Genomic DNA, 21,555 nt, shown 5'->3' on the forward strand with positions numbered 1-21,555 from the left:
TTTAAAGACGGCCCGGGACAAAGAGCTGTCGTCCGGATTAGGATGTCCACGAGTGAAGAGGGTTTGTCTCTGATTCCAAGAGGCTTCTTCAGGTCTGGGGTCCCCCTGGTCCGGCACCCAAATAAATCACTACCCTACCACTAAAACATGTACAAAAACTAACTAGTGTCTCGAAAGTGGAGCCTCGGTGCTGGAGAAGCCTCTTCAGTCCAGGTGACTACTTTTTAAAATGTTCTTGCTCCCACCACTACTAGACCAGACGCTCTCATCTGGTTTAGCTTGAGACATGACAAGCTTTGTATTGAACCATCAGACAAATAGAAAACATGTAATGAAGTGACATATATCATTTCCCCCCCCATGATTTTAATTTAAAGCCACACTGTGTAACATTTTACCCAATAAATAAACTGAAATTTTCATAATTGAAAAATACCTCATTAATGCACAGACAGACACGTGTCTCAGCTCTCCAAAGACATGACTAACTTTACCGGGAGTGGGTCCGTCTCCAGCTCGTCTCCATGGAGATGTCGACTAAAGGCAGCAGAATTTGACGTTTGAAAAGGTTAGGTCCTCATCCAAATCCATTCTTTGATTACTCACTGCAAACATAGAACTTTCTGGTCATTTGGATCACGTTTTGTATTGATGGCAACAGTTTAGTCCAAAATGTTACGCAGTGTGCCTTTAAATATACCTAATTGTCGTTTAAATCTTTAGTTTACTGACCAGAAGAAGATTGTAAGAAACCCATAGCGCCAGCAGCCATTTTAGACGTCTCCATTTTTCCCCTCTGGAGCATGGATTACTGACGTCTGCATTACAAGTATCTGATGATATACCTGTAATAAGTTATTAAAAAAACAAAAATCACACTGATTAGAGGGCTCACAAATCCATGTATAAATGATACAAATGGCGATATAGGTTTAATGAACATACTGTACATTGGACTCTGTTGCCCCACATCCACACTCTCATTCATTCTGGCCCATAGTACATGTTTTAGTGGCAGGGGGAACCTACACCAACCTCGACCAGGTGTGATTTAGAGGAAACAACTTTAGAGTTGCATTATGCAACTTTTTAAAGGGGGGGTATTATGCAAAATGGACTTTTTCAAGCTTTACATCATGTTGTTATGTCATTCCCTCATTAAAAACATGCCTGAAGTGTTGCCTTGGCACATTCACGTATTTTTGAGTAATCTGTAAAAACTCTGATGGCGGCCATTTTAGGGATAGGTTTGCCTGAGTCCTCCTAGGAACGCCCCCACCTCCTGGAGACGCCTCCGAGCTTTCGTCACCAGCCGAGTAACCAACCAGAGTGTGGAGGGGGCGTGTCTGAAAGGCTCAGAGGTTCTTAAAGAGACAGAGGCCTATTTCAAGACATTCACTACAGCCATTTTGAGAGAGCAATTTTATACAAGGCAGTTATTCTAATTTACTGCATTTACAGACCAACAGAAGGTTTGGTCATCATTGTAGTGTGATATAGACTGGTGCTATGTGATTGAAAAAAGCATCATACCCCCTCTTTAAGTGAAAACACTGTGCTGGAAAGTAAAGGCGGCATGCTGACCACTCATTCAGCCACTGGGTCACTACAAGGTCAAATACACACAAATATAATTATCTTTCGTATTTGTATAAATAAAAAGCACCTTTAAAATATGATTAAGGGTAAAAAAGAAAAAAAAAGTATTGAAAAGAGCAGAATTACCATTGCTGCCTGCTCCCTCATGGTGCAACTATACAATAATTACACTCTATATGACATGTGTTCCCTGAAGGCAACATTAAGAAGTCACTATAATCAAAACCAGCTCCGTTCACAGGCCGCCCCCTGCAGACAGACTATTATAGAAAGAATAGACTCTCATTTAGTAATTGTACAGAGCTAATACTCAGACCTATAGTTTCGAGCAGAGAGCATTTAGCTAAGCCCGTCGCTGTCCGCGGTGCTGAAGCCTTCCACACTACAGGGCCCAGCACAAAGCAATCTTTCCACTGGATTATTCCAAGTCCCTCAGTGCACTCTTCACTCGCCGTTAATTCCCCCGTGGCGCCGGGAGCCGACCATCTCAGACAAAGCCTCCCCCTTTTTTTCCTCCCCTTTTCGGACCGTAATTCCTCCGTAATGAGAGCTTTAGCCAGGCTACACTTGTTTAAAGGTCCAAAAGGCGATTGGTGAAAGTGGCTCTGCTTTTATGCTCTGCGGCTATGTTAAGCTAGCTTTTGTAGCGGACAGAGCGGCCGACGGGGAGTTGTAAGATTACGGCTCGAGTTGGATAAAGGAGTAGACAAACCGCGGTGGCTTAGGACGCTGCACCCGTCAAACCAAGCTGCGCCGCTTAAAGGCCAAACAAGCAGGGACTGGAACATCGGAGCAATGCACTGTCAGGATGTGGGACAGCACAGGTCTTCTTTGTTTATTTATTAGGATCTTTTATTTTACTGGGATTTTTACATAGCAACATAATCTATCTGCTGCACTAAACCCCTATAGCAGGGGTAGGCAACGTCAGGCCCGGGGGCCAAATCCGGCCCTTTTGCACAGAACCTCTGGCCCCCAAGATGATTTTGAGAAATATTATTATGCAACTAAGGGATCAAATATCTGTTAAAGGTCCTATATCATGCAAAATTGACTTTTTAGAGCTTTTAGCCATGTTGTTATGCTATTTCCTTATCAAAAACACCCCCAGAGTGGTTTGTGGCTTCATTCACGCAGCTCTCAGTAATCCTCTGCGCCCTCTCCTGGTGAACGACTGAGTGTTCAGTTGTGTCGTAACAGCGGAACGGAAGTGCTCGACGTCTGTAATGTAATGTCTTAACTCTATGCTTACGGACGGATTTTAATTTGTAAAACAGCTTTTTAATTATTTCTGTTGTAAGAGAGAAACAAAGAGAGAAAAAAAAGTGAATAAAAAAAAATAAAAAAATAAAGGATGTGCCCGCGGTGCTTCCAGGTCAGCTGTGGCCAAAACAAACACCCTTGAGCGTCTGAACAGATCAGCGCTGATTTGCGCTGCAGCTGAAGATGGAGCTCGTTATAACCTATTCTGGACACACCTGTTCTTTATTCTTAACTAACGATAATGTCACGGAGAAAAAGAAGCGCGTTTGGCTACGAGGACGGGAGTTTATTCAACCTTTTTCAAGAAGAGGCCACTCCCGTCAGAAGTTGTTTTTTTCTCCGGGATTCAGCGACTATCAGCCAAAATTGTGTTTTTCTGTGACTGTCTCTGATGGATGTTTGGTGAACCTTCGCCAGAATCAAAGTGGATTAACTTTTATAACCAACGCGAGTCCCAAAATGTAAACAGCGATGGAGCAGAGCGGTGAGTCAGTCCAAACGTGTATTAGCATGTGTGTGTTAGCATATTAGCATGTGTGTGTTAGCATATTAGCATGTGTGTGTTAGCATATTAGCTTGTGTGTTAGCCATTTATGAAGCTGTGTTGCAGATGTCAACTCCGTATAACTGCATTGTGAAGTATCTTCACTTATTGCTGTTTATTTATATTACGGTAAAGTTGTATGTGCGGAGAGAGGGGGCGGAGTTAACTGAATCGAAGCGTTGTGTCTTCCGGGTTTGAAAAATACCTCCAGAAAACACTTATATTTATCACAAAAATGAGTGCTCAATAGTGGTAGAGGTACAATATATCATATAAATGCCTATACTTAACTTTGGAATGGCTAAAATAGCATGATATAGCTCCTTTAAAGTACTCTAAAATGCGAGAAATAGTGTCTTTTTATAGAGTATTTTTTGAATGTCCTTGCAGAACATTCCACTTGGTCATATATAATGTATAACAGTGATTCTCAACTGGTGGGTCGGGACTCAAAATTGGGCCGTGAGCTTGTAGGGAACGCTTTTTTCAATATTTTCCATCTGAAACTACACAGAAACACACTGGAGTCTGTTACAATGAATGTTATTGGGTTGTTTTGATCATAATTTCAGTCTCGTTCGATAAAAACATGTGGTAAATACAATATTTTATCAGATATGACAAATTACAGTTTCATTTGGGTTGCAGCTTGTTATTAAAGGAATAGGCCACCGTTTTTATATACTAAGATATGTTCTTACCTCACTTTAGTCGAGTTAATATATCCCCGTCTGGTCATTGTCCGCGCGCTCTGTCACGCAAACGGAGCACATACGCGGCCTCTCCCATATGTGACATAGCTCCGAAAAAGCTCACGATAGAAGCTACCAAGCTCTTCCACGTGTTCCCTATTTAAATAAAGTTACGTGAAGTGTTTTCATGCGAAGTATATTTACACAGAAATGTAACGTGTCGATTTTATAAGCAAATAAAAAGGGGGACTATATTGTGAGGCGTAATGATACGAGGAGCACAGCGTCCGCGTAGTAACTCCTAAAGACTTCCCCCCGCTCACTTCCGTCAATAACCTTTAGGAGTTACTGCGCGGACGTTTTACTCCTCGTATCATTACGCCTCACAATATAGTCCCCCTTTTTATTTGCTTATAAAATCGACACGTTACATTTCTGTGTAAATATACTTCGCATGAAAACACTTCACGTAACTTTATTTAAATAGGGAACACGTGGAAGAGCTTGGTAGCTTCTATCGTGAGCTTTTTCGGAGCTATGTCACATATGGGAGAGGCTGCGTATGTGCTCCGTTTGCGTGACAGAGCGCGCGGACAATGACCAGACGGGGATATATTAACTCGACTAAAGTGAGGTAAGAACATATCTTAGTATATAAAAACGGTGGCCTATTCCTTTAAGATAATAGCGGGTCTCGGAGCTGGACCACTTTAGAACCAGTGAGGCAAAACATTGGCATTTGTGGGACATGGTTCTTAACTTTAGGCTGCAATGGTGAGCTCCGGCCCTCGGTGTTTTGGCAATGATGAAAATCTGCCCTTCGTGACGCAAACTTGCCGACCCCTGCCCTGTAGCCTCTCTTACACAGCGCTGTAGTGTTTCACTGGACCGACTTTAGCTTTGGGAGAGTGTGGCCACTGCACAAAGCCGTCTCCAGCACACCCCAAAGACTCTGCAGGGGCCAATCCATCCCTGTTCCCTGATACACTCTTTCACAATGTGAGCCCGATGAATCCAGGCTTTGTCATCCTGGAAAAGGCCCGTGCCGTCAGTGGAGAAGAAGCCCATTGATGGAATAACCTGGATGTTCAGGATGTTCAGATAGTCAGCTGATCTTATTCTTTAGAGCAGGGGTCCTCAGACTTTTTTCTCTGGGGGCCCCATTATTGTTCCTGACTGTGATGGGGGGTCGGACCAGGTTGGCTATTACATAGAATTGTATGACTCAGACCAAAATGCCTCTTTGTGAAGTAGAGACACTCGCCTGCACAGTCGTCCCCACGACTATATCCACAAGATCAACACTTCACTCAGGCTCATATTTGTTTCACTGTAGTGTTTTGCAAAAATCACACTTTGTTTCAATTTCCATTTATTTTTATTTTCAAATAAAACATCATTTTGTAATGTGACCAAAGTAATAACTTCCTACACTTGTATTGTGCTTTACAAGCCTGTGTCACAAGTTTCTCAAAGTACTGTAGTCATTATTCATTCTCTCCACACTCTGTGGTGGTAAGCTTCATTTACCACGTGGCTATAATGTGTTTATATTCTGATCTCTTATATAAGTGCCCTCTGCTGGACATCTGTGGAATTATTTTTTATTTATTCAAATTGCCCCCCAGTGGCTGACATACTTGGGGATTTGTGCTCTACAAGTGGGGGCTGGATTAAATCATCTCGCGGGCCGGATTTTGGCCGCAGTTTGAGGACCCCTGCTTGAGAGCTTCAAAGCCTGAATGCTGATGAAGCAGGTTCCATGAGATGAGAAGACGCTGCAGCACCACTCCTGGTCTGAACCTTTTCTGCTGAAGCCACACCCTCAGGCCATTGGTCGCTGATGCAACAGGTCAAGCATGTACACGCAAGATGCCGCGCTCGCCTGGACAAAAGCTGTTGTTGCGCAAAGTGGAAGATCGGGCCCAAAGTGTTGCTGAACTTTGACCTTGACCAAATGCCCTTCTCAGATTACTCAGAAGGGGCAACAGCAGGTTTCCACTCGACTGCAAGAGAAATAGGGCTTCACACTGTTGGTTAGAAAATGCATTATTGATTGAAAAGTTGTGACTTGTTTGGCTGTAGTGAAGCTGTGGTGAGTGACTTTACTCTGAGATGAAAGGATGAAGCTTCGACGGGGAGGTGAGGAGAGCGTTCTCTGGATACGCGGGACCCTCAGGAGGAGCTTTCGTCTGGGAGCCGTCGATGCGCTGCTAAGAACGTCCTCTGGAGAAGACTCAAAAGCCGAGTGGGCGGAAACAAAACTCCAGGTGTTTTTGGACGAGAGAACTTCAAAAAAAAAGATGTACCAAAACCAAACCCGTTCCCCGCCAGTGTCCTCGGCGCGGCACATGCCTTCCCTCCGCTCACTCCTCACACATATGCCGCGCTTCACACACTCAGCGGGGGCGTTTCTTCATGGAGCCAGGTTCATTATTGCCTTGGCGGGGGTCCGCGGGCCGGGATCAAATCACAGCCGCCGACGGGACTGACACACGGTCTGGCAGCGCAAAGTTAGGACGGAATTTATTAGCGAGAGCCCAGTCTGCGTGAGCTCCTTTTGCTTTTCGGGCTTGTTCTCTGAAATGGTTGCAAGAAGAGAGGAACTTCCCTCTTCAGTAATGGATTTTACCATCCAAGACTGAAGCTTGTGTTTCAATCGATGAATAGAAGAAAATCATCTGTCTGAATCCGGAGCAACAAAACCGCCTCTACTACATCATAAAGACACAAGTGAAACACCGCCTGAATGAGGTAAATATTATATCCATATGTGCAAACGAGCAAAGAAACCTCCACCAAGTCTTAAATTTATAACTGAGACAGGAAACTACTTTAAATTTAAATAATAAAAATTAAAAAAAGCTGTAAAAACATTAGATGCTCTTAATTATCTGTATTGACCACAACTAGCCTCGTCCTCATCTCTCTGTGAATACATATATAGTATATAGTATAGCATTCCCTACATATAGCATTACATACATATAGCATTACATACATATAGCATTAGAAAAACACACCTCCTGAAAAGAGGAGGAAAAGCTTCATGACCAGCAGCAGCTGTGGTTTGAAATGCCTTATCCAAGCCCAGGCATTCCGATCAGAGGAATGATCGGCTTCAATTATGAAAACACGGACACAATAAAGAACACATGGATTACAAACATTGGTATTATTATATTTTACACCACACTTGATACATTGTATCTAATAACATTAAGTACAATATATATATGCTCTGTAAATGTGTAATATCTTGTACTTGTAGTACATACACAATGGAGTAATGTGTATCAGTAGTATGGAGGTACATAATGTAATAAATCTAATAAGTCTAACCCTGATCCTAAACCCGACCCCATAGGCTTATGTTATTACAATATGTACCTCCAAAGTACTAATACACATGACTCCATTGTGCATGTATTACATAGGTACAGGTTATTACAGATTGTTACAAAGCACAGTACATTGTACTACATTCAGGTAGGTACAATGTAAAAAGGTATAAAACAGGACTTTATCATGACATGAGTGGGACAGACCAGTACTGCACATTCCAAACCCACGTGTACTGAGGTCATATCAGGGCCAGGCAGGAGGGAGGAAACTATTTTCATTCATGTCTTAGTGCTCAGCAACATCATGTGCAAACCCAGAGGTGCTTTGTCAGAATCTGGCAACATGACTGGACCGGTTAGGTGTGTCCTCACCTTCAGACAGGACGGCTCATGAACCTCCTGTATCCTGGACCACATTCATGTTTTTTACTTCAACTTACAGCAGATATTTATTCATTTTAATATCTATTTCACAATTGTTTAGTCTTTAGTTTCATTCTCCAATGTTGAGCCATTTCCCATTTTAGCCTTATATCATGTTTTTATTTTTTCTCATCTCTACCTCTAATAAAGTTTCACTTACATTGTCGCAGTCTGACTTTTAGATCCTCCACCTCAGTGCCTTTGAACACACGGCCTTTTTGGGGCACACAGTGAATAATGCACTCCCCGCCCCAGATACCATTAGCCCCTCTGCTTCCTCCTCCTCCTCCCGGAGGGAGCGCACTGACCAGCCTCATACCCCTGTGTTCTGCTGACTTGGCACCGCCCCGGGAACAAGGTGAGGAGCAGCGCTGAAGATAAACGCTCCTCTGCTCGTCCTGCTCTGGACCGGCGCGTTATGACCCACTTACCACTGTGAAGTTTGACAACGCCTTTAGGTTGGACGTTCATGCCATTTTATTTCATTATAATCTGGCCCCAGAGTGGTGAGAAAAAGGTAAACGCCTCGTTGTGAATGTTCTTTTCTGTAACTTCTATATCGCAAAAGGTTTGACCAGTTTGATGCAAGTTTTGGCTGTTTGCTTTTGTCCTTACTGTAACTCAACACTGATTGCCTCTCACAGAGGATGAGCCGTCATTACTGCAGCACCAGCTCGGAGCGGGGGCTCAGGGTGATCCCACGCCAGGGCCGAGGTCACACGAGGTCACTGTATGCAAGTTTAACATTTCTGAAGATTGGTGTGTTAAAGACGGAGTATTCCCCTTAACTCCCTGTTTAAGGTCATTTTGTCATTTCAAGACCTTATCTACTCTCTAAGTGTATTAGGCTGCCACTTCCACATGCCATGTTACTTTTGCTCTGGTCACCAGTGTCCAGGCATTAGAGGACACTGAACTGAAAATATTGTCACTTAAAACTGTTCTGCTATATCAGCAAAACGTGTCAGTGATATCCACGCCCTGTGGGTTCAGCTCAAACATCTTGCATGAAATTTAGCCCTGACAACCTCAGGGTGTTTCTACGGCCCAACCCAGCCTTTATTCCAAAGGCTCCCAGGTGTATTTGGATGCTTTTCAGCCTCCACCTCACACTTCAGAACAGCAGCATTTGCACCAGCTGTGCCCTGTCCGTGCTCTGTGTGCCCATGCTGAGAGGACCAGAGCATTTAGGCAGGAGGATCAGCTGTTTGTGTCCTGGGCAAAGCCCTTCAAGGGGAATCCTGTCTCCAGACAGAGGCTTACCCATTAGATTGTGGAGATCTCCATGGCTTACTCCGCAGCAGGCCCCAGGTTCCTGATGGGCTCTGAGCTCGTTCTACCAGGGGCCTGGCTTCCTCATGGGCCTCCTTCAGGGGAGGGTCCTCCCCTTCACGTTTACATGGTTTTATAAACTGGATGAAGATGGCATGAGACGACCCCTGTGACCTTACAGTGTTGGCTCTTCTGGCGACACGCCCTGATCTTGGCTTCTTTTAGAGGCCATGGTTGGGCATAACATATATTTAGTTTACAGTAATCCCCACCCCTCTAGTTTGTCAAGGTAATACAAACCAAGTACAGTGGGGAAAAAAGTATTTGGTCAGTTTCCCATAGACTTTCTATTGGATTTTGGCCAAATACTTTTTTTCCCCCACTGTATCTATTCCAAAGCAAGCACGTTTGTCGTTTCTGGACATGAATTTCAGCAAACTGGTTTACTTAATAGGGATGCAAACTCCTAAGGTGCAAACATACAGTAAGTAGAAGCAGAAAAATGTAGCCTGGGCGTAGTGAGGCCCCTCAGGACCACACGAGCTCGCATGTTTGCAGCTGCGAGCCCCGAGCAGTGCACAGTGAAGTCCCTTGAGGCAAACAGTTCACTTAACACCACCCTCTGCAGTGTGTTCAATATTAATTAGCTCTAACCGTATGGAATGCTTACCATTCTTACCCAGAATGCCCTGCGCTCCTCAGGGGCACTGGATTAAATAAACAAAGCAAGCGAATCTGTGATTTGAAACCACACTGCATTATGTGACAGCAGTTTAAAGTGGAAAACAACTCTCACTCCTCTGTTGTGGATCTCGAAGGCGTCTCTGACCCAACAGTGGCGTTTGTCGCTCTCGGTGCCGATAACACGGGCATGGTCCCGATCCAGATGTTCCTCCCTCTCGCTGTGTCTGACATGGCAGACTTCAGTTTTTAATGTTTCCTCATCACATTCTGTCCTATGTTCTTTCTTCCTGATGTTGAACTCTCTACCAGTTTCTCCCATGTTTGATTTGTTACATCATATTTGTGTTATTGCTCCATTTCATCCTCGGGGTGAACGAACAACTGCTGTAGTTTTGTGTGAGGTTTGACCGGAGTATTACTGCTTGTTCATGACCTGCAGTACCCTGAAAGGTTTTAATGCTTTTGAAAATATGACTTATTTAGATGGATAACATCTGTTGTAAATCACAATTATCATTTTATTTCAGTGAAGCAGCAATTAAAGGGACTATACAGACTTTAAAAATGTTAAAATTAAGTATTTCCTCTCCCTACATGTTCCAGTAATGTCCTAATGTGTAGAATGAGCCCAGACCTGTTCACCACAACTGCACTGTCGCTCAGAAAGGTGTTAATTCAGGTCCAAAGCGCCGTCATGCACGAGCTTAAAGGGATATTTCAGGATTTTTGACATAGGGCCTCATTTCCTAGTTATCCAGAGTGTTGCTGGAACCTGGAGATATTTTTTTTGTAATTCATGCAGTTCTTTTATTTGAAGAGTTTCGTGGTGCTAGGCTAGTGCATTTCTATGGTACCAGCTAGCATCCATTAAAAACAGTCTGACCCGCTCCACAGAGCACCTGAGGCAAATCACTTATAACACCAGACTAACTATATAAATGTCTGTGTCTATAGAATAATTTTAATCATTTTGCATTTAAAACAACTTATATTTGAGCAGCATCAGCTTCGTGGTTGTATAAGCTACGCAGCGGCGGAGTGATCTGCTAGAAAATAGTCCCTCAAAATGCGATGCAGGTCAGTTATATTCCAAACATTATTCTATCAACACAGACATTTATATGGTTTGTCTGGTGTTAGAAGTGATTTGCCTCAGGTGGTCTGTGGAGCGGGTCAGACTGTTTTTAATGCAGGCTAACTTACATCGTAGAAATGCGCTAGCCTAGCATTAGCCTAGCGCCACGAAACTCTTCAAACATAAGAACTGCATGAATTACAAAAAAATATATCTCCAGAAATCAGCAACATTCTGGATAACTAGGAAATGAGGCCCTATGTCAAAAATCCTGAAATATCCCTTTAATACAGAAGCTGCAGCTACACGTATGACCTGAGGTGGCAGTAGTGAGCATAAAATGGCCAACTTGCATCTAGTCCCTTTAATGAAGAAATTTGGGCAGAAAAAATATTTCTATTTAAATGTGTCAGTTACTAACAGGAAGTGGCAAAGATAGAGGTATATTTTAGGGGCTGATGTTGTTGTGGTGTCGAAAGCGATATATGAACATTCAAGATATTAATATCGAAAAAGCAAGATATGAATGATATAGATTCTCATCAACAAAACTGCACTCTTTTGTATTATGTTTTCATTTCTCTGAAAAATGCTTGGTTTTCACCGAACCCGTAGTTACATCACATCGATATCGAGATGTCTAGCATGAATATCGTGATATGAAAGTTTGTGCATATCGTTCAGCCTCAGTATAGTTTATACACCTGATGTTCTTTTCTAGTAATGGAACGATTTGCTTTGTCCTCCTTTAGTATATTGTAAACTCAAAGCATTAGTTGGAAACACACCGCACCTCTAATTATTTACAACAACATTATGAACTTAAAAGCGAGTTTTCCAGTATTTCTGAACAGTGACTCTGAACAGTGACCCTGTAAGTTGTGAAAAGTGCAGAGAAACCTGCCCCTGGGAAGAATTTGGATGCTACAAATATGTAATAAAAGTTAAGAATGATTTGGACAAAAGCAACATTTGAATTTCGTGGCTTCCTCTTTAATTATTAAAACGAATAAATAATAAAAATCAGCTATAGGGTCTTTAATAAAAACTGAAATAAAAGTCTAAGCTCCCGAAGACCGTTTCAAATAGGATGGAATACTGCGTGTCATGTAGAATATAGTGAAGATTAGACACAGTACAATTGTTGCATTTATCCTTTTTGTCCCGAATTGCTTCACGCTAAAGAAGTGAATACACAACACGAAGAGACTAAGGCTGAAACTAAAGGCATTGGTTTATTAATCACCAATTTCAACAAGCAAAACTCGCTCACTCACTCGGCACAAAAGCGTTTATTAATCCTAGGTCCAAGTCTGCACACGGCCACTCCAATGTACACAACTCAAGCTATTTTTGTTGTTGTTTTCCTTTACAATTCACTGACTTCAGGGCACGAGAGCGACCCCTCACTAGTTAAAAATAAAATAAACTAATAACATAGTACTGTAAGATTTGCCCCAGTCCTCAGCTTATGCGGGACAAGCACAAAGTCCACTCAGCTAAAAACCTTCAGTGAAAACAATGGGATTCACATCAGCTAAACGTGCACGTCACTTCTAACTGGAACAGGACATTTTCTTATATCATGACTTCGGCTTTAGGTCGTCACCCCGCCCCCCCTCCTTCATCAGGCCATTCCACCAAAAGGAAGGAGCAAAATGACTAAAAATATCCTTGGCTTTTTGTATTGAGAATAAGTAAACTTGCCCTTTTTTTCTTCCAAGTTGTGAGTAAATGCCTCTGGTTAAAAAAGAAATGTTTCGAAATGTTCTGAGGTGATCCCGAACGCGAACGTTACCACAAAATCACTCCAGGATTTTGTGGTAAGGGAACAGCGGCAGGTCCTTGATGAACGCCGGAATGTCCATGATGGCTTTGGCACCGGGGAGCTTGTCGGTGGGGGGCAGGTAGAAGAGCTGGGACACCTCCCCGTACGTGGAGCCCGTGTCTTCGTCGTCATCGTCATCGTCGCCTTGGCCCTTGTGCCTCTCTGCTCCTGCCTCGGCGTCGCTCTCCTCCACGCCGAAACCGACCACCTGGGGGCGACAGAGACCTTCTGGATGAGTCGGAGAGGAGAGTGTTGGGAGAGGAGAGTGGGATTATGTGGAGCAGGGCACAAGAAAACTATTTTTACATCTCCGAAGATAAAGGCAGCGGCGGTAGAAGTTAAGGCGACACACTGCAGGTAAATCGAGGGAAAATGGAGAAATATAAACCCCCTGAAGTATCCATTTGAAACATTTTCTGTCGATTACTAGAACAATATATTGCACGTTATATATTTTACGGTCTTTTGAGGTCTTTTAAACCAAAGAAAATGTGCAAAAATGCCTATATTGTCACGAAATCTAAGTAATGGATAGAGTCCGGTTTAAAATGTGTGGTTTTATTTTGTTCACATAATAGTTACAAAGATGAGATTTTTTTTTTGTAAGTTACTTTTGTTGAAATTCTCCACGTTTTTTGGGGTTCAAGACTCAATAAATTAGGAAAACAAATACATAATCAAAAAATCCCTATGAGCAAACCATTCTATTAATAAAATATAATATTCTTAAGAACAAGCCGGGAGAGTTGGGAGTAGGGCTGAAACGACTAATCGATTAATCGACGACTAATCGATTATTGAAATAGTCGGCAACTATTTTAGTACTCGATTAATCGTTTTTTTGGTTCACACAGGCTAAAATGGAGCAAAAATTTGTTTATATAGTTAGGGTCTGTGTACATTTTGCTCATTGTAAATTTCATGAATAAAGCCTTCAGCAAACATTTCCCTTTAGTTCACTCCATCAACACACCTTCAAGCTGCGCCACTTAAGCTGTATGTGATTAAAAAAAATAGAAAAATTAGAATTTTCCTACACCATTCACAGCCAAGCGATTACTCGATTAATCGTAAAAAATAAGAGCGATTAATCGATTACAAAATAATCGTCAGTTGCAGCCCTAGTTTGGAGTCTGTAGGAGCTACTAAGGTGGAGATATTTCAAGAGTGGAATGAAAAACCTGAAAACAATTGAGTCTGAGGTATTGGCTACAACTGGGTTAAATCCTACTTAACAGGAAGACAACAATATGTTGAGATAGATCAAGTATGAGAAGCATTACTTGCGGTGTCCCCCAGGGGTCAGTATTTGGACCAAAACTATTTTTGTTAAGTGACCTTTGTGAAGTCTCGACTAAACTAAAATGTATCCAGTTTGCTGACGAGATCACAGTCTTAGGTACGGGTAAAGACCTACAACTACTTGTGACTAAAATCACAACAGAGCTTTCCAAACTCGGAGAGAGATTCAGAATGAATAAACTATCCCCCAAAAACAAAGGCTTTTGTTTTTCGATTGAAAGTTTTGTAACATTTGCAGGTGCACACATACGAATATCTTCACAGACTTTTTTCAGAAAGGAAATAACCAGATATGGATTATGGGGTCTTGGTCACCTTACTTGCAACACATGGATACCAAACCGGTCACTATTTGTGAATGAATGAATACGCGTGGGAGACAAAAATGTAATCAAATAAACATAAAGGGGGAGTTCGGTCAATTTTTTCTTACTTTGACACTAAAACTAAAACTAAATGAGCCAAAAATCTCAAAACTGATCATCCCTGCACGAACAATCGATATTTTACGTACTTAGGAAATGATGCGACAAAAACAAGTGTATCGCGGGCGCTTACGTGTACACTGAGTTTGCGGCTGCTGGGCGCTCGGTGCTCCTGGAACCACGACACCAGCTCCTCCTTGGTCATCTGCTTCAAGGCTGCGATCTGAAAAAGCATGGAAAGATGAGAAAATGACTTGGGAAATGAAAGACCGACCGACTGAATGAGAAAAAGAGAAGAAAATATAAAAACTCATTGAATAAATCCGTGCAGTCTAGAGCCTTACTCCTTGTAACCAGACAAGGTCACTCCATTGTTGAATAACACAAAAACTTTAAAATTGAGGGCAAAATGCTTGTTTGAGATGGTTCAAATCATTAGCCTGGAACAACATTGACTTCTTGTTCGATAAATGACAGAAACAACTCATCTTCTCATTGTCACTGTGCTCTTTCGTAATCCGACTTTTGTAATAATCTTACCAAAGTGAGTAGTGTTTCTCATTCATTGCAACCTGCGAGTTATTGATGTTAAAACAGACTTTCAGAGCAAGAGATGACGACGATTTCCATTATTTATGTCTAGTTTTAGTGGCATAAAGTTCAAAGTTATCATTTTCAATACGCAGCCCCCAATATTCACTGCTCTAAAATTCAACCTGCTGAGTCTTCTTTGGCATGAGAACCATAGAAATTCAGTCACTTTTAACTGCAAGCCATTTTGGTGCCCCAAGCAGAAATGTTTAATGGTGCCAGTACTGGTGTCCCTTAGAGAAGCCCCAGAACCTTCTTTTAGGGCCACTGTACTGCACAATAGACATGGTTTCTCCAGGCATTAAACACAACAGCCCGAAATGATAGAAAATACAAAATAATGCTGTAATACTGGACACACTTTAATATTTTTCTGGGAATTTTGCGCCTCGAGGCAGAATGGATGGAATGACTTTTGCCTGGGGTTACAGAGTGTGGTTTGGGGTCTCCTCACCTCCCTCTGGAGCCGGTCGAACACGTACTGCTGAGTGAGCACCTCGGCCCAGTTCCGGTCCACCTCCTCCCCCAGGTGTGTGTCCTCGCACTCCTTCAGCTTCACCAGCGCCGTCACCTGCGGGGCACACGCAACGGCCTCAGTCCGACGCGAAAACTGAACTGATGCTAATGCGACGGGAGCAGACGGAGGCTCCGATTGGCTGGAGGAGAGAGGACCGCCCTCACGAAAACATGCGAGTCCTACGAGATTCAGATTTCACAACATAATACTGTGATTGTAGCATTTAGCCACGATTAGCACAACTGAAGCTGCATTAGCATTAACAAGAGCAAACTTTGGGCACTTTTAAGGAGTCTCCTTTCTCTCTGGATGAAAAAAAAATGGCGAGGCTCACTCACAAACACAAGTTCACTGTGTTCATAGACGATCAGGAGCAATTTTATTGTTTGAGTGCAAGTAATGGGGGCCAGCTTACTGATCACTGCCGAGTCAAGGGATATTTTTTGGTAAATATTCAGACTTGTTAAACATGCTCAGGCCAAGTTTATGATTCTTTATGAGTCCTAAATTGCACATTAACGTCAGCAATAGCAGCTAGTAGATTAGCGGCAGAATGTACCATGTACTGTATATTTTGCTTTGACAATCTAGAAAACTACATTGTAGGTAGGGATGGGGGGAAATTGGCCAAATATGCTGTCTCTGGACCAACAGCATCAAAAATAATAATAATAAATGTTTTATTTGTTGGCGCCTTTCTTAACACCCAAGGTCACCTTACAATTAACCTCTTACCCCCACCTGAACCAAGCACATTTTCTCCAGCTCGGCTTTACCCAAATGTAAAAGCTCCTCAACTGGAGAGCAACATTTCAAAGCGAAGCATTTTTGTCACATTTTTGTCGTGTTTTTTCATCTTTTTTTGTTGTGTTTTCGTCTCTTTTTTGTTGCTTTTTCTGCATGTTTTTTGTTGCTCTTTCGTCGTGTTTTCGCCACGTGTTTGTCACTTTTTGTTGTGTTTTCGTCTCTTTTTTTGTCGTGTTTTCATCTCTTTTTTTGTCACTTTTTTGCAACTTTTTTTGTAGCTTTTTGTTGTATTTTCGTCTCTTTTTTTGTCACTTTTTTGTTGCTTTTTCTGCATGTTTTTTGTTGCTCTTTTGTCGTGTTTTCGCCACGTGTTTGTCACTTTTCGTCGTGCTTTCGTCTCTTTTTTTGTGGCTTTTCCAGCTCATTTTTCTTGCTCTTTTTCATTGCGTTTTCATCACTTTTGTATGTCACTTTTTTTTTTTAAGGGTTTTCATCGCTATTTTCATTGCTTTTTTTTTTCTTAGCTTTTAGATTTGGCCTGGGGGCTTTTAAAAATGAACTAAAACATATTTTAAAAAGAGATCAAGTCTGCAATCATTTTTAGTCTGCACTCAATGCACTTCCTTTGTGTAATGTCAGAAGTATTTAATTAATGTTACTGTAAATGTAATTTTTGTACTTTCTGTGTGAATTTGAAAAGCCCTTCTAGGGACGGACATTGCAAATTAGCCTTGGCTATAAATGTTGTAGTGTGCTACATGTTTATTGTTCACACATGTCCCTATCAAATAAATAAATAAATAAAAAATAGGCAGCTCTGAACAGGTGTGTTTTAAGGTGGGACTTAAAAGATCAAACTTGGATCTAAAGACATAAGATTTTTTTTTTTCGGTTCCTGCTTTGGACACTTTTTTTCAGTAGTACCTGAACTGTTTTAACGGTAGCCAGCCTTAATTATAGGCTGGCAGACGTTTCATTTAATAACAATATAACAAGGACAGAATAAAAGCTGCAGCTGTAATGATATCATAAAGCAACAAGTGAAAAAGTTCCTAAACTGTGCTGGGAAGTGTGGGTAATCGACACTGACAGGTGCAGCTCCACTTTTCCGACGCTTTCCTCCTATACGCTCTTATGGAAACCCCCCCGTACCGACCTGAGTACTGAACGCCTCCTCCGTCAGCGCTTCTAGCTTCTCCCCGAACGAAGCCAGGAACTCTTCAATCTTCGACTCCACAAACTCTGAACTGCGAACGAAATACGGAGAGAGACATTGTGGATTCCTTTTTCGGCAAACGGATCCATCGCTGGAAGTTTTACGGCCGCCGCGCGAACTCACTTGAACTTTGTAGCCTGCGTTTCCACGGTAACAGAGAAGCCCAACACGCCGGAGGTGTTTCTGCATGTGGGGTAGACGTGATACCTTGCGCGGGGGGGAAAAGGATATTGTCAATATTGCGTTTTGCAGCCTTAAGCCACGCAGAGACAATCTATTCGGCTTTTTTTTTCTTCCCATTTTTGCTCCTTTCAATAACAACTAAAGTGCACCGAGCCTTAAGGCGAGACACTGTGGGTGAATGGGAAAAAGGAAAGGATGATTTAGAGGGATCAATTTGAAACTTTTCCTGGAGATTACAGACATAAATATAGAAACATTGTGCCGCCAGGGTCCGTTCATTTCATCTCTTTATGTGGAAATAAGGCCCTTTGCTAGTAGTGTAAAATGTGTTTTGTTCTTCAGCACAGAGCAAAAGCAGACTTTCGAGGGAAAAGACCATTGTGTACTTTACATCTAAATGATATTATTGTCTGAAAGTTCTGAAATGTACTTATGACGTGAAGAATTCCTAACAATTTGAAATTAAAGGCTCTGTGCCTGCGTCCGGGTCCAAAGGATCTTAAGTCCTATTGACTATAATGGGACTTTAATCTGCCTTTTTAAACATCTGGTTCCACATGAGTTTTACATATACTATTCTTCTTCTTCTTCTTCTTTACTAACGCTTGCTTGAAATAAATGATGAAATGATTATAATTTTTTCCATACATAAAGAAAGAAAATATATTCATTTTGACTAGATAAATACTTATTATAATACTTATTATTGCTGTGTAGTGCACTTTGGTTAACCATTTTGTTTTTCATGTGCAATATACATAAAGTCGGATTGTTTTTGGCCTCCTACTTGGTGTTAATTCTCAAGAATATCAAGATAGAGTTGTGGCTTTTTTTTTTTTTTTTTGCTGTGATTGTCTATGGAACTTTTACAGTTTGGACACAGAAGTACAGTAGGAGGAAAAAGTATGTGAACCCTGTAGAATTTGTTTACTCATTCTTGTGATTTTAATAAAGATCAGACTATATTTTATGACCGATTTAGGTAGAAATGTGCTGCAAGACTTTCCAAAAGGTCCACATACTGCTTCCTCCCACTGGTCTCACTTAACCCAATGGGCTCCGTGCATGGAACGTTGCGTACAATCTTGCTAACTTCCTGGGTAACAAAAAACCTTTTCATATCTATGAAGAGTTAGCAGTGTCTTGTTGAAATAAATGTATATTTAAACAGTACGTGGCAGAAAACAGGCCATTGTTTGATAATTATTTAAATGTTAAAACTTTATAAAGGTTGTAAATACTTCACTGGAGGAGACTTCTGTGTTTATGCAGCTGTGTTAGCATTGAAGCTAAAGGCTAACATTACTTTGACGAGAACAAATGTTAAAATAGCACCGCTATCTGAAATAATATTTATGAAACACTCGACTTGACGTTTATTTAAGTTTTCTTGTGTTTTATTATATAATATTTTATCATGATAAATATGAACAGGAAGAAGCCTTTACCCTGCTCTGGCCAACAGGAAGTTAGCCAAAAACATTCTGTGCACCGAGCCTAGTTTTTGAGTTAAAGGAATAGGCCGCCGTTTTTACATACTGAGATATGTTCTTACCTTAGCTTTGACGAGTTCTTTAGTTCTTTAATACCAGGAGTAATTTGGCATCCGCACAGTAAAGTGAAGATTACTGCGCAGTAAAGTGAAGATTACTGCGCAGTAAAGTGAAGATTACTGCGCAGTAAAGTGAAGATTACTGCGCAGTAAAGTGAAGATTACTGCACAGATTTCGAACTACTCCTGGTATTATTACGCCTTACAATATAGTTCCCCCTTTTATCCGCTTAGAAAATCCACATTGTTTAATTTTGTGTAATTATACTTTGTAGTGTAACACTTCACGTAACCATATTTAAATAGGGAAAACGTGGAAGAGCTTGGTAGCTTCTATCTTGACCTGTTTTGGAGCTATAGAGGAGAGAGGGAGAGGCTAAATGCTAACGCCGTCTGCGCTGTGTTTACGTGACTGAAGGCACGGGTGAAGATCAGACAGGTCCTAAAGAACTCGTCAAAGCTCAGGTAAGAACATATCTCAGTATGTAAAAACGCTGGCCTATTCCTTTAAGACTGAAAAATTATCTGTTGACATTTTTAAGAGAGATTTAGATTTTGACTTTCTTGATCCTTCAAAATATTGATGCTGCAAAATGTGGTATATAGGCGCTACTTTAATTGGAGATGTTGTTTCCAAAAGAGACCAAAATGTTCTAATTTGACATATAACAGCTAGTTTCCCTCGCAGTACGGTGCCTCACGGGGATAATCGAAGTGTGCATATGGTAGTTAGCATCCTGCAGTCAGGAGGAGTGTGTGTGTGTGTGTGTGTGAGTGTTTGTGGTGCAGGATTGGACAGGCCAGATATGCCAAACACAGCCGCGGGCATTAGGTGATTTTCAAAATGCCAACTGCTTATTAAAACGGCCGGGCCTTTCCCACTGTTTCGGCTTATTCCTGCGAGCGCGACCAGCTACGGAGTAGATGCTGTCGCTGGTGTGGGCTCTCGGTGGTCCAGGATCTTTTAAATATCCTCGACTGAGATGACTTCATAAGCAGGTTTCACAGTTTTAACAGATCGACTGCTACGAGCATAAAACGAGGTCTAATTTTTAAGGCCATTAAACACATGCAGCACAATTTGATCATTATTATAAAAGTGGAAAGGGGTATTTTCAACAACAACAACATGAAGTCTCACCCTAAGGTTTCTTTGGTCCTTAGGAAATCAAAACAGGGCTCCTCCATGTGCATCTGAAAGACAATCATTCCATCAAACATTTAAGGAGGGACATTATGAAAAACTGACTTTTTTTTCTAGCAAAATCTTAAATATAAATGTAACTATGTTTTAACAAATTGTGAGTAATGTGTGACATGCACTTTAAGTCTTCCCTTAGTGTCAGGGTTGCCAAGTATCAGCACGGCTGGAATTTCCAATGTATTTCACAAATTTATCTGAAAACCTATTGAACATTTTGCTCATGTTTATTGTATACCTAACTGCTTTTACCCTCCATGTAAGAATAAATGATAAACTCATTTCAAAAGAGTAAACAGGCAATAGAACATCATTATTAGCTCAATGGAAGCCAATTAGTGTGAATCTTTTCAACAGATATTCTATAATAAAATGCTCGCTCTCTGATCTGTGTCTCATGAATTCACTTCTTTTGGCAATGTTGTGCAGTTATCATGCGAAAATAGATCAAGGCCAGGCTTCGATTAACCTATCGTGAGCTTATATAACCACGGTAATTGTAAATGTAATTCATGTTGATGTCACTAGTAGAGATGCACCGATACAACATTGATACCGATGCTGGCCGTTAGTGAAGGTCCCTCTTTTCTCCACTGTGAGATCAGTAAGTCTTATCCTTTCTTGCAAAAGAGATACTACAATGATTTATATATTCATGAACTAATGGAAAATTACACAAGCATCACTGGACTTTTCTACTACTTATACTTGGGGATATGACAGACTATTAGCTTACATTAACTCGCAGCATAAAGTGATCAGATCATTACAATTTGTGCATTACAAATATAATATATCAGTTATTGCATTTCATACACTTGGCCATTCCAGCAGTGGCTATTTTATTTAATTAGATGATCCAATCATAATTTCCCAGTTTGACTAGTTGCCGCTAGAACTAGCAGCTGCAGCTATCATTAGCATACTGTTGCTAGCCGTGGCATTTTGCGTGGCAATCAAATAAGTTTGTGGAGGTTCAAACTAACTCAGTGCTTGAATTTTCCAGTTTCTTCGTTGATTCATGTTGATTTCATTTTGAAGCTGAGATTTAGTTGGTGAAAGTTGTGTGTTTTAAAACATTGAGAGTCAAAACAGGT

General features: G+C 41.3%; 1 protein-coding gene across 2 annotated transcripts in view; it reads right to left on the bottom strand.

Annotated features, from left to right (window-relative positions):
• Positions 1-21,555, bottom strand: part of nrd1a (nardilysin a (N-arginine dibasic convertase)) — a 104,942-nt gene that overhangs the window by 11,353 nt on the left and 72,034 nt on the right. Inside the window, exons 26-31 of one of the 2 annotated variants that reach the window (XM_079573851.1) lie at positions 20,399-20,451; positions 17,646-17,729; positions 17,463-17,553; positions 15,497-15,613; positions 14,585-14,674; positions 12,684-12,932 (exon numbers count right to left, since the gene is read on the bottom strand). In XM_079573851.1, the coding sequence (XP_079429977.1) occupies positions 12,702-12,932; positions 14,585-14,674; positions 15,497-15,613; positions 17,463-17,553; positions 17,646-17,729; positions 20,399-20,451 (666 nt within the window). In that variant the 3' untranslated portion in view covers positions 12,684-12,701. Of the gene's footprint in view, positions 1-12,661; positions 12,933-14,584; positions 14,675-15,496; positions 15,614-17,462; positions 17,554-17,645; positions 17,730-20,398; positions 20,452-21,555 lie in introns of those variants that run through there. The other variant, XM_079573850.1, reaches the window with a different exon arrangement.

The sequence above is a fragment of the Gobius niger genome (assembly GCF_951799975.1).
Source record: "Gobius niger genome assembly, chromosome: 16".
Taxonomy (NCBI): domain Eukaryota; kingdom Metazoa; phylum Chordata; class Actinopteri; order Gobiiformes; family Gobiidae; genus Gobius; species Gobius niger.